The sequence below is a fragment of the Petromyzon marinus genome, chromosome 27 (genome assembly GCF_048934315.1).
Source record: "Petromyzon marinus isolate PM22_M1 ecotype Great Lakes invasive population chromosome 27, UKy_Petmar_22M1.pri1.0, whole genome shotgun sequence".
Taxonomy (NCBI): Eukaryota; Metazoa; Chordata; class Hyperoartia; order Petromyzontiformes; family Petromyzontidae; genus Petromyzon; species Petromyzon marinus.
The window spans coordinates 2849586-2861936 of record NC_133693.1 but is presented as its reverse complement, the minus strand read 5'-3'; the positions used below and the strand labels follow the sequence as shown (position 1 = coordinate 2861936).

Sequence of the window (12351 nt, the reverse complement as noted above, 5' to 3'; positions counted from 1 at the left end):
GTTGGGCTGCTGCTTGTCAGTTCAGAGGTTTTTTAACCTCCGTGGTTGGGCTGCTGCTTGTCAGTTCAGAGGTTTTTTAATCTCCGTGGTTGGGCTGCTGCTTGTCAGTTCAGAGGTTTTTTTACCTCCGTGGTTGGGCTGCGGCTTGTCAGTTCAGAGGTTTTTTTACCTCGGTGGTTGGGCTGCTGCTTGTCAGTTCAGAGGTTTTTTCAACCTCCGTGGTTTGGCTGCTGCTTGTCAGTTTAGAGGTTTTTTAACCTCCTATGATGGGCTGCTACTTGTCAGTTCAGAGGTTTTTTTAAACCTCCGTGGTTGGGCTGCTGCTTGTCAGTTCAGAGGTTTTTTACCTCCGTGGTTGGGCTGCTGCTTGTCAGTTCAGAGGTTTTTTTTTTACCTCCGTGGTTGGGCTGCTTGCTTGTTAGTTCAGAGGTTTTTTAACCTCTGTGATGGGCTGCTTGCTTGTCAGTTCAGAGGTTTTTTTTACCTCCGTGGTTGGGCTGCGGCTTGTCAATTCAGAGGTTTTTTAACCTCCGTGGTTGGGCTGTCTTGTCAGTTCAGAGGTTTTTTAACCTCCTGTGATGGGCTGCTGCTTGTCAGTTCAGAGGTTTTTTAACCTCCTATGATGGGCTGCTGCTGTTTGCCAGCTGCGAGGTTTTCGTTTGTAACCTTAGTGGCTTGGCGACCCCTTGGCACGTCAGAGGTTTTCGTCTCGCGTGTTTTCGAGGATTTTCGTATAAATTCGAGTGAAGTTTGGAGAGTAAAGCCACGACATTTACAATTTAGGGACCGTCCATAAATGACGTCACGCGTGTTTTTGGCCGATTTTTAACCCCCCCTCCCCCTCTCGTCACACGACGTCACAAAAAGTCAGACCCCCCTCAAATATGACGTCTCAAAGCTCTGCCCCCCCCCAAACCATATTTCCATTTTGAAAATAAAACATGCTTCAAATCGCTTTAATCTATTGTCATTGTAATGCGTATTTAACCTGGCGCTGCATTCTGATGTTGTAGGAGAAAACATTTATAAAAAAGGAGGCGTTGGAAAGCTGAAATTTAGCATGAAATTCACTTTAAAATATTCAACGTCTAACTAAAACTGCAGATGTTCAGTATATTATATTGAAATTATCTTATAATTATAAAATATTAAAAGTAATTATAACTATAAAAAATACTTGAAACTTTGTATTAGAACGAAGCAAAATGGAGAGTGCAATTATAACAATCACATATTAATTTCACAGAATGAAAAGCCCTGGTAGAACCATTAGAATCAAAATGTTTAATAACAATCAATCAAAAAATGTTCAAAATGTATGCTTCTCCATTCTCCCATGGAGAAGCAAAATGCTCCTTCATGGAATAAATAAAAGGTGACCTTAGTAAATTTAAATAATCAAATAGTTAATCATGTAAATTAATCCAAATTTGTGTTGTTATAACAGTTATGTTATTAATTAATATTTATTTAAAGGTGCGCATTTTGATGTGACGTCACATTTCTCAAACCCCCCCTCCCCCTTCCGTCACACATCGTCACAAATGTTTGACCCCCCCCCCCCTAGGTGCGTGACGTCATTTATGGACGCTCCCTTAAGTACGTTTCGCTAGTGATTATAACCAGCTTCATCGTGCGCTTTGCTATAATTGAAGTACTGTAGTGACTAATTGGCACGTTTTGTTCACGTGACAAACCTTACTCATTGGCTGTGTCGGGTGGTGGTGGGTTCACGACACATTTATATTTACGCGATCTAACCCAAAGAAAACCTTGATAGTTTTATGAACAATATATTGGTCGCGAAAGCCTACGTGTTAGATCAGTAAAAAAAATAACATTTTAAAAGATCTGAATGCGACTGTAGCTCATAACGCCGTACATACAATTTCACTTTCATTGTTCATGCCTGTAAAGCACTATGTATTGCATTGTTTTTTTGCACGAATAGTGCTATAGAAATAACGTTTGTTTGGTTGACTGATAAACGGTTAACTTATTTATTTTGTAAAAACGCGGTCAAATGCAGAGGAAAAATAGAGAGAGCTTATGCCAGGACTTGAATGGGGGACAGGGGGTCAACAGCACTGTGTGCTATGGGGAAAGCGAATTCCAGCCAACGCTGGCAGCACGTGACAAACAAACGCCTTGAGGTGGCTGCATTGTGACATTTTATTGTCAACAGCCATCCTCGATCCGAGGGTTGGCCCCACCACTGTCTTCTGTCTTCTGCTATCCTCATTCTTCCAGCGTGAGCCTCGTCCACGTGTTGATGTTGTCTATCCGCTGTCATCCTCGGTCTTCCTCGCGCCCGTGAGCCGGGTGATTAGGGACATTTCTGGGATACATGATATGGGATATGGGGTTTTGTGCCTTGCATAATCTGCTTTACCAAAGAAGTTCCATTTTTTGTCATGACATGACCATAGTAGGCTCGCTTTCTTGATTTTATCAAATCTAACAGTTTAATTTCAACACCGGCTTTCTCCAGAACCCATTCATTTGTTGATGTAATGTATGTAATCATAACAGTATAATTGGCCACCGTACAAAGACGGTCACCGCATTGCGCGCTCTCAGATGCACTTCTGCGGCCGTCTGGAACGCTCTTCCTTCCGATATTAGGAAGCCACAGCAGCTCTGAACTTTTAAATCTCGATTGAAAACTCTTTTCTTTAGGACTGCTTTTTTGTGTTTAGTTTGTTGGCCTTCCCCCACACCTCCGATTATTGCGGTTGGCTACGTACAGTGCGAAAGAAGTTCAACATACAGACATAATAAGTGCCCAATTACTTGTGTACGTAGACTTGCAATAAAGCGCCATGAGACCTATCTGACGTGGGGCAAGTGTCAGCCATGATTACTCAGATTTCCACATTCTTCTTTCTTAGTGGCATCTTTGTGACGCTGGAATAATTTTCTAGGGGACACGCCAATTTAGGATTTTGACAATTATTACGAGTATTATAATTATTATTTATTATTACAATTATTATTGTTAAAGCATTGCGCAAAAGTCAACCCTCATCAATGTGTGGGAAAATACGAACTTTGCAACATAAAGTGTGATATTGCGTTGGTGTCAGTGGAGCACAAGCTCAAATAACAATAACCCATGTCTAGTGGGTTCTACGGAGACACACACTTGTTCTTGGAGGCAACACGTTTATTACAATACCCCAACAGGGCTTAGTACATAAACGTACACTGGATCAACATCTAGGTGATAACTACATGGTGAACTAGACCACAACGGGGTAACTACATAACCGGGTCGGTCAGTAACACACTGCCTGACCCACGATGCCGAGCGTAACATCGAAGACCGAGGATCGAAGAGACGTAGCACCCACGGGTTCCATTGCAACAGAGAGCCTCGATCGCTCACCGGACTGCCGGACTGTCCCTTTATGCTCCTGAGCGTGGCCTCGTTCCGCCCTCGGCCACGCCCCCTTCTAGATCCTCCTAGAAGGCTCTGGGCCGTATCACGTGTCCCCCGAGCTCCCCTTTCGGGCCCCCTTGCTAGCCTGCCCCGGTCACGTACCCTCTCGGGTTCACACAGAGTATCACGTCCTCACTTGCTCTCTCTCCGACCCTCACCAGAACTATGCCCCGAGGGCCCAATTCCATGCCGTATCCACTCTGGTGTCAGAGAGAGACTCAAGACGTACAGTTTCACTCTTGTGACAGTAGCTAGCGCTAAACACCATAGTGACTCCATATAAGTCACTACACACGCATCAACAACACTGAGAAGAGGAAAACAATAAATAATAATAGGCACTGTTTTGATTTAAAGCTTTCGTGACTGCAGTAATTCATATTCTTAGTTTTTTCGGTAAAGTCACGTTGAAGAGAAACAACAAAATAACAAAATATATATAAAAACAACGTGACTTTACCGAAAAAACTAAGAATATGAATAGGCACTGTGTTTTGGAACAATGAACTTATGGATCCCTTGTACTCGCCGTCTGAAATTTAGATTTTTAGTTTTGTCGTTGTTATGCTCGCGCACCACGTGCCTCCTTTGCAAGATAGCGCAAGCAACTGGCGGCACAGGGCCACATGTGTAGCAAATCAAATAACATTAAACGCAAGTGCGGCTGTCCGGGTTGGGTTGTGTTGAGAATTTCTCCACTGAAGCCTTCCCTAATTCACGCTGAAAATTTCCACAGAAGCGCGTGGCCAAAGCCTGAGAGAAATAACGCTCAATGCTGCAGCCCAAACTGTCATTTTCACATTGCCAAATTTGCGTTTGTCACGGCCAAGCGGAAGCGCGTCCGCTGCTTTTTGCGGAGCTTCACGGAAAGCCACTGTGTGACGGCGTAATGGTACACAAATTACTCAGTTGACATCTGTGAAAACTTTTCAGTATCCTCCTGCAATAGAGTCATGAGACTCGGTAAGGCTTTCCTGAATAATCAAGCCTATTAATACGCTCAATTGGTAAACCTGTGTCTGCCAGCACACTGGGGCACCATGTTGGTGAGATGTTAACTACCTCGCCTGGTACACAGGAGGTTGTGGGTTTGATCTCGACCCTGACTCCTGTATATTTGGAGTTTGCATGTTCTCCCCGTGGTCGCGTAGATTTTTCTCCGGATCGACCGGTTTATCCCTCCACATTTAGAATGAACATGCATTTAGAGTATTTGGCTGCTATACATTTCCACGTGATAAGCCACTTCGTTGAGCTATCATTTGTAGCCAGGTCGCTTCCGGAAAAGAGCTTTACAGCTCAGTGGGCCTTACCTGGTTAAATAAAAATAGATTAGTTTAGCAGTTTAGTTTAACACTCAAATTATCTGCTAGTTCTACAACTGTGGTGCAGCTGTAGGCAGTAGCGACTCCTCAAAGTTCCTGTGGTGCTGGGATTCTTCCAGCGTGCCCTTCATGGCACGGTACCGCTGCGCCACCGCTCTCCAGTCCAGCACATCCTCGATTCGGCATGGCCGGAGGCGTTCCCCGACACGCTGAGACTCTGCCAGAACGACCAGGTGGATAGAAAACGAGACACCGTTATGCCGTTCACGACTCTGGGATGAAACATTATTGTGTATACGTACAGCCCGTTTGTCAATACACTGCTAGATGAGGGTCTCCACACGCCGTTCTTGATCGTAGTAAGTTATGGTTAATACACCGCAGTAATAAACAGGGCGGCCTGCCAGAGTCGAACCACGGACCTCTGCAAAAAGTGGCGAACACACTACCGATAAGGCCATATCACCACCCAGGTGGCTGCCGATCCAAGCACTATCCAGGCTCGATCTATTGTCCATTGCTCTTCAGTTCTATTACTAGTAGTGTACACGGTACAAGAGAGGCCCCGGGAAAGAACTTCTGCTTAGGATCCCCCAAAGTGCCAGCGCCAGCACTGCGTGAAGCCTCCGTGCCGAGTCACGTGCTACTTGCCATCCCGCCTGGGTCCGCGCTGTGAACGTGGTGCGTGTCACGGGCACGGTACCTGCAGGGGAGACTTTGGGCCAGCGGCGGGCGAAGCAGTGGAGCCAGCTGGAGGTGGAGTGCACGGGGATGACGATGGAATGCGAGTTGGACAATCGGTCCACCTCCTCCCCCGCGTCTGCCAGGGACTCACTCGGCAAGTCGACAGTGCCTGCGGAAAAGCGACTAATAGTTCTTGAAATGTATTTGGTTTTTGTTTTGATAGCAGGATTCGTGTACGGCACCACAGTACCAGGGGGACTGAATAGGACCGAGGACTCCCCCCTTCGGGACTCTCTTCGTGTGGTGAGTACTGCATTCAATGATTCACGTGCTGCCCCTGAAGATTAGTATACAAAAATATGCCAAAAATAGTACAATTAAGTGATGGCGGTCATGACCTTTCCTCATATGCACGGGTTGGTGAGAGCCATTGCAGAATGCACAATAGGCACAAGCAGATCACATCATTACTCATTCTGTTCAGCGTTTATCATTTGTATAACGTTTGTTTAACATTAGTGCCTCGTGCCCACCCTTGAGTTATCGTCTGCCCCACTTTAAACAAGGTCACGCTACAAGGTTGCTGTATTTTCTTGCACGGTGGCAGATAATATTTTTCAGTTTTTTCCATAACATGTGCGTATTTATGTGTGTGGACCATTCGGCGGTGGTGGGGAGTGGTAGCGCGCTGCGCTGCGAACCCCACGACTCGAGTTCGATTCCCGCTCACAGCCAACAACTGTGACAATTATCTGAACCGGTCACGGGCGTCCCCTAGGTCTACTCAGCCTCAAATGAGTACCTGGAGACGAAAGGCGGCCAGGCGCGGTGATGGCCACCCACCCCCACGTGTGCCGCGCCGGCCTTCATAAGTGCCGCTCGCTAACAGCACTTGCCACACCAAAAAGCCTTTCCAGGCTAACGCGGGGGATCTTTGTCTTGTGTTTGTTTGGACAGCGTGGTTCGTACCCTTCCTGCATGCGCAGCGCTGCAGCAGCCACAGCAGCTGCGTGACGACGTTGAGGGGGGCCGGCGGCGTCGTCCGACGCGTCGCCTCCCTCACGAGCACCGCCCGGCCGAACTTCCACTGCGTGTCGGACTGCGCCTGTATGCGCTGGTACGTGTCGCTCATCATGGCGATGAGGAGGTTGATGAGCACGATGAGCGTGACGATGAGGTAGACCCCGAACGTGGCGTTGACGAGGGTGGACACGATGGACGGTGAGCGGCTCACGTCCGGCAGGGAGTTTTGGTCGCCCATACCGAAGAGGGAAAAGAAGAGCAGCACGGTGACATCCAGGGTCGTCTGCGCCGCCGTGGGCGGGTCCCACGCTGAGGCCGCCGTCGACGAGTTGCCCACCGGGTCGCCCTGCGGGTACACGGGCTGGCACAGCGCCGTGAGGTGCAGCGTGAACGCCACGTGGAAGATCCCCAGCACCATGCCGAACCTGGGGAAGAGTGGGAACGCAGGAGCGGAACGCGGTCACTCCGGCATCGTTTTTCTCTTTCGCTACGACTGTACGTTATCGTTTCAGGCAAAGTTTTGCGAAGCGTCTCAAGCTTGCGGTAGCATTTGGGCGCTACGCAAGTAGGATATTGGATCGCAGCGCTATAATCGTCGATGCTGATCAGTCCACTGCCGGATGAAGGCCTCCCCAAGCTGTGGCAAGGTAACATTGGTGTTGGCGTGGTATTGGCCACCCACCACCTCATGCGCCGTGCCGGCCTTCATAGGTGCTCGCTAACCGCACCCGTCCCGACAGTCTGCCAACGGTTGCACGGGGGGATATTTGCGTTTGTTTCTTCTTTGTGTGAAGCGATAAGAGACCTGGCGAGGTCCTTCATGAGGTCGCTGATGATGATGGCCCACGGTCCAAAGAGGTGGTGGAAGGAGAGGAAGTCGAGCAGCTGCACGCAGCAGAAGGCCAGCGCCTTGGCCAGCAGGACGTTGCGAGCGCAGAGGCACTCGAGCAGGGCGTGCGAGCCCGCCGGGAAGGCGAGCGCCGACAGGTGGCACAGCAGGGCCAAGCCCGACAAGCCGAGCACCAGCAGCCGGATCCAGGCGAGGCCGAACCGCGACCCTCCTGGCAACGACAAGCACGCGGCAAACGCTGCTTGTCAGCGTCGGCCGTACGTACACACGTACGTATGGATGTTGAACTTCCTTCGCGCCTGACGTAGCCAACCGTGCTGATCGTATGCTTTCTGAATTTGATTACGCTTGTTTACTCGGTAACGCCTCACCGAGACTCGCAGTAGGGGGCAATGAATGCTATTTTAATTGAGTCATTTGCGGCTACTTTTTAAAATTGGGAAACCTTGGACATGAACGCCGGCACACAGTGGCCTACTCTTGTAAAGGACGTCAAGGGGTCTTTAACGTCCACTATGAAGCAGAAAGCGTATTTTTACATACGTACGTATGTTGAACTTCTTCCGTACCGTACGTAGCCAACCGTGCTAATCGGAGAAATTAATCTTCAATCGAAGAAATTCGTTTTCAATACGGGTTGATACACCCGCAGTAATAACCGGGGCAGCCGCCGCATTCAAAACTGTGAACCTCCAGAGCCAAGCGTCGCGAACGCGTTGCCGCCAGGCAGTGTTACCGCCCCACTTCGTGGTTCTCACCGCTGCCTCGGCCGACGAGCTGGCCCTGACGCAACTCGGCGAGCAGCAGGCCCAGCAGCCAGGTGAGGAGGAGCCACTCGTTCCACGAGGGCAGCAGGTGGCCCTCGGCGATGGGCGTGATAGGAGGCCACACCACCGTCAGCACGAACAGGGACAGCAGGAACAGGTGCGACGCCAGGTGGCACAGGAACTTGATGATCGGGATCCGAGTAAACCTGCGAAGGCGGAGGAGTGATGATGAGCGTCCGTCGTCGTGAGCGTCTGGTGCAGTTGCTCGAAGGCGAGCACGTCGCATATCGGACTGTCTCATATATTTATTAACCGCCTTCACCCAGCGCATTGCGTGGCGTAACCGCCAATTTCCCCAGATGCTCACATGTCATAATCACCATTGGAATGTTGAGGATTTTTTTTGCCAAACTCAAGTTCGCCAGGTTTGTGATATCCATGGCGCCGCCGCTCTACCCTATCAATCAATAAATCAACGAAACTGCAAGCTGCACGTGGATTAAACCACCCCTGAGTTAAACCGGGACAGATCATTGGGATACAAATATCCCACAATACCAGAAGAGTGGAAGATTATATGTAAATATAGTGTGTTATTATGAGTATGTACAACGCTACTAACAACAGCCAGGACGTTTAATAAACTATAAACTATTTTTATTTTACTAGCTAAGGCCCACTGAGCTATAGAGCTCTATTTCAGAAGCGACCTGGCCACATATGATAGCTTAACAAAGTGGCTTATCACGTGCACATTTCCAACAGCCAAATACTCTAAGTGCACATTGATTCTAAATGTGGAGGGGAAAACCGGAGGACCCACGCGACCATGGGGAGAGAGACACGCAAACTCTAAATATACAGGCGGGATCGAACCTACGACATCCTGCGATACCAGGCGAGGTAGTTAACATCTCACCACCGTGGCGTCTCTGCCAGAAGTTGCCTGTACCTGTGGCCGAGAGGAAGCGAGAAGGCGACCCAGAGGGGTGGGCAGACGAGGAAACCGAGCAGGAGCAGCGCGAGGCACCAGGAAGGCCAGCGGAGGCCTCCACGCCACACGTCGCTCAGGTGGTGCTGCACGGCCGGGTGCGCCGCCACCGCCCGCTGGTGGCACTCGATGAGGACGTCGAGCAGCGAGAGGCCGCGCTCGTCCACGGCCTGCAGCAGAGCGGCGGCGCCGGCGCTTTGCGAGCCCACGGCGAGAGACAGCAGGTCCGTGGCCAGTGCCTGAAGGGACAGCGGGGAGCGCACGGGCACGGGGTGGCAACCGGCGTTCATCTATTTATTTTAGTCTTAGTCTTGACCTAGGCGATAACTATTTTCGTTGTTTCCACTAAGGCGGAGTCTGTGGATTTCGTTTAGTCACGAGTCTTAGTGTCGTCGGACAGCGTGGGTACTCGCGCCTCTTCCACAAAGTCTGGCCCAGTGTGAATGTGTAACGTTAGGTCCAATATCCTGCAGCCACCACGATCCTTATCATCACCAATGGTGACGAGGGTGATGATGGTAACCAGTGTTTAACTTCAGCTGGAGTGATAGTACATTGGCTGTTACGCTGCGCTACGACGCCATTGGCTAGCACCAATGGCAGTGCCCAATTCGTGGGTATCCACCTGGCAGTGACGCGCGGCCAGGTCGAGGTCGACGGAGCGCTCCTTCTCGCGCAGGGCGGCCGCGCCGAATGCCCGCGTCAGCTTCACCGCCGCCTCCAGGGGCGCGGGCGCCAGCAGCACGAACTCGTCGATCACGCGGAACTCACACTGCCGCCCGCACACCATCAGGTCGTACACGAACTGCGGGAGCCTCGCGCACACACGGATGAGGACAAACGTCCTCCGTATTGCCCGCACGGGTTGTTCAGGCTAAGTGCTGTTAGCGGGCGCCGACTAAGGCCCGGCACGGCACTCGGAGGAGTGGCGTGGCCATTCACGGTCACCGTCGACTGAAATAAGAAATTCTTTGTCGACAGATATTTCCCGTCACTGATTGTGTTATCGACGATGCATGTTGAACTTCTGTTGCACCGTACGTAGCCAACTGCGCTAATCGGAGGTGCAGGGGAAGGATAACAAACTAAACACAAAAAGTAGTTGTAAAGAAATTAGTTTTCAATCGAGATTTAAAAGTGCATAGCAAGAGTGGCTCCCTAATATCGGATGGGGGAGAGTTCCACACGGCCGCAGAAGGACAAATGAAAGCGTTCGATGTTCAACTAAAAGACGCTGCTGCGAGGATGACCGGAGTTCACGTGATGATGGTTCATGCTCCTTGACGAGATCAGCGAGGTATTGTGGTCCATTTGTGGAGGAGCACGACCTCAAAACGTATTCGCTCGTCAACCGGAAGCCAACGCAGCTCGACGAGCACCGGCCGGACACGGCGCTCACCCTGCGGTTGTGGATGAGGCGCTGGGCGGTGGGGGTCGAGTGGCGCAGCAGCAACGCCAGCACGTGGCGGTGGCCGCCGCCGGCCGCGTGCTCGAGGGCCGTGCGGCCGTCACGACACTCGGCCGAGCCGACCGCGCCGCTCTCCAGCAGCGCGCGCACAGCGGGGAGGCGTCCGGCTCGGGCGGCCACGTGCAGCGGGGTGCAGCCGCTCTGCCGACACCGGAGTGGGAGAGCGAGAGACGGAGATTAATTCATTCATCACGCGGAGTCAGCGAAGGGGGCATTGCGCCGAACGTGTGACGTGTTGCGACAGCGTTCGCTTAAACTGCTCTTGCTGCCATACGCCGGCGCCTTGAGTAATTTGTTTGAGCCATGGATCGCGTAGAGGGGCGAGCACGGAGGCGGCGGCATTCCTCTGAGGGTCGCGGTCCACCTCGAACGTCGACCGCCAACTGAAGTGAGCGCAATTTGCTGCAGGAGTTTGCTCGTCAAGAAGGGGCGACGTGTCCAAAAAGAAGTGACAGTCGTCTTCCCACGAACCAAGCTCTCAATCGCGAGGAGACTGGTCGCGTCAGGCTCAGGATCAAACCCACGAGCTGTATAGCAGGAGAGGTAGATAACATCTCGCCACCGTGGCGAGGTGCATGGGCAAAGACACGGGCCGTACGGGCAGCGACGCCACGCCTATTTCCTTCAATATATGTACCAATTAGCACGGCTGACGACGTACGGTGCGAAAGCAGTCCGATAGTTCGACGCAGATGACCACCACCGCACGTGCGACCGCACCGTCATTCGGGCGCACCTTGTCGGTGGCATTGATGTCGGCGCCCTGGCCCAGCAGGAGCCTCAGCGTCTCCACATGTCCGGCGGTGGCGGCGAGGTGCAGGCAGGAGTGTCCGCGCTGGTCCAGCGTGCGCAGCAGCGGCAGCGCGGCGCGGCTCAGCAGCAGCCCCGCCACGGCCGCGTGGCCACCCTGGCAGGCGAGGTGCAGCGGCGTCGTGGCCTGCGACGTGGCACGCGCGGCCCCCAATCGGACAAGTACGACCGGCACAACGCTGCGGGTTAGGATTCTGGCGTGGCGAGTTTACGTCAATTCGTTTGTGGGTTTTTTTGTTTGGGCTCTGGTTCGTTGGCACATTTACACCCTGCGATGTTTGCGTATTTACGTTGAACTTCTTTCACACCGTCCATAGCTAACCGTACTAATCGCAGTTGCGGGGGAAGGACTAAAGACAAAAAGCAGTTCTAAAGAAATACGTTTTAAATGTCGATGTTTTGTAGCTGTCAACACTGCCGGCAGTCCTGGGCAGTGGTCATCCTCGTACGCACAATGGGGCCTTAACATCTGATTAACGAAATCGCCGCCTTGCCGTTGAAACCCATGAGATGTGCGGTGGTTGGGTGACTAAGGGGTCACAGCGCTGAGCCGGTGAAAGAGAACACGGAACGTACACGCTCGCCTCGCATGATTTCCCAGGAACGAATATTTTGGAACCTTGGATTTCAGATTCCGAAATGTTTGCGTGCCAATATTTTTCAACAAAGCAATCCGTGCATATGAGTGGATTGCATCAGGGAGCCACTCAAAAGTCAAGTTTGTTATTTTCACGGTCACACCTGGGTCTTTGTTCATTTCATTCAAACTGGAGCACCGCAAGTTCAAACATAACTCCTCTATTTGCTGCTGGTCACCTGAAGAGATTTCAGAAAACTGCTGTAAATTTGAAAATGCATTACAAATTCGCATAATAACATCATAATTGATTTTTGATTTAAAGCTTTCGTGACTGCAGTGATTCATATTCTTGGTTCTTTCGGTAAAGTCACGTTGAAGGGAAACAATAAAATAATAAAATATATATAAAAC

General features: G+C 51.0%; 1 protein-coding gene across 1 annotated transcript; it reads right to left on the bottom strand.

The window, feature by feature from the left end:
* Window positions 1-3003: 3003 nt before the first annotated feature.
* Window positions 3004-11951, bottom strand: LOC116946712 (short transient receptor potential channel 4-like). Its single transcript, XM_076069962.1, has 10 exons — window positions 11937-11951; window positions 11287-11487; window positions 10482-10691; window positions 9708-9887; window positions 9044-9321; window positions 8083-8297; window positions 7280-7535; window positions 6421-6899; window positions 5471-5620; window positions 3004-4984 (listed from the first exon to the last, which is right to left on the bottom strand). Exons 1-10 carry the CDS (start codon window positions 11949-11951, stop codon window positions 4818-4820), a joined length of 2151 nt encoding a protein of 716 aa, XP_075926077.1. The 3' UTR covers window positions 3004-4817.
* Between the last annotated feature and the right edge of the window lie 400 nt (window positions 11952-12351).

Excerpts from the sequence above, each read along its gene's own strand:
- LOC116946712 (XM_076069962.1), bottom strand. Across the intron at positions 9,322-9,707 it reads TGGCCGCGCGTCACTGCCAG|GCACTGGCCACGGACCTGCT; the intron begins GTGGATACCCAC and ends CTGTCCCTTCAG. Across the intron at positions 8,298-9,043 it reads TCGCTTCCTCTCGGCCACAG|GTTTACTCGGATCCCGATCA; the intron begins GTACAGGCAACT and ends CCGCCTTCGCAG.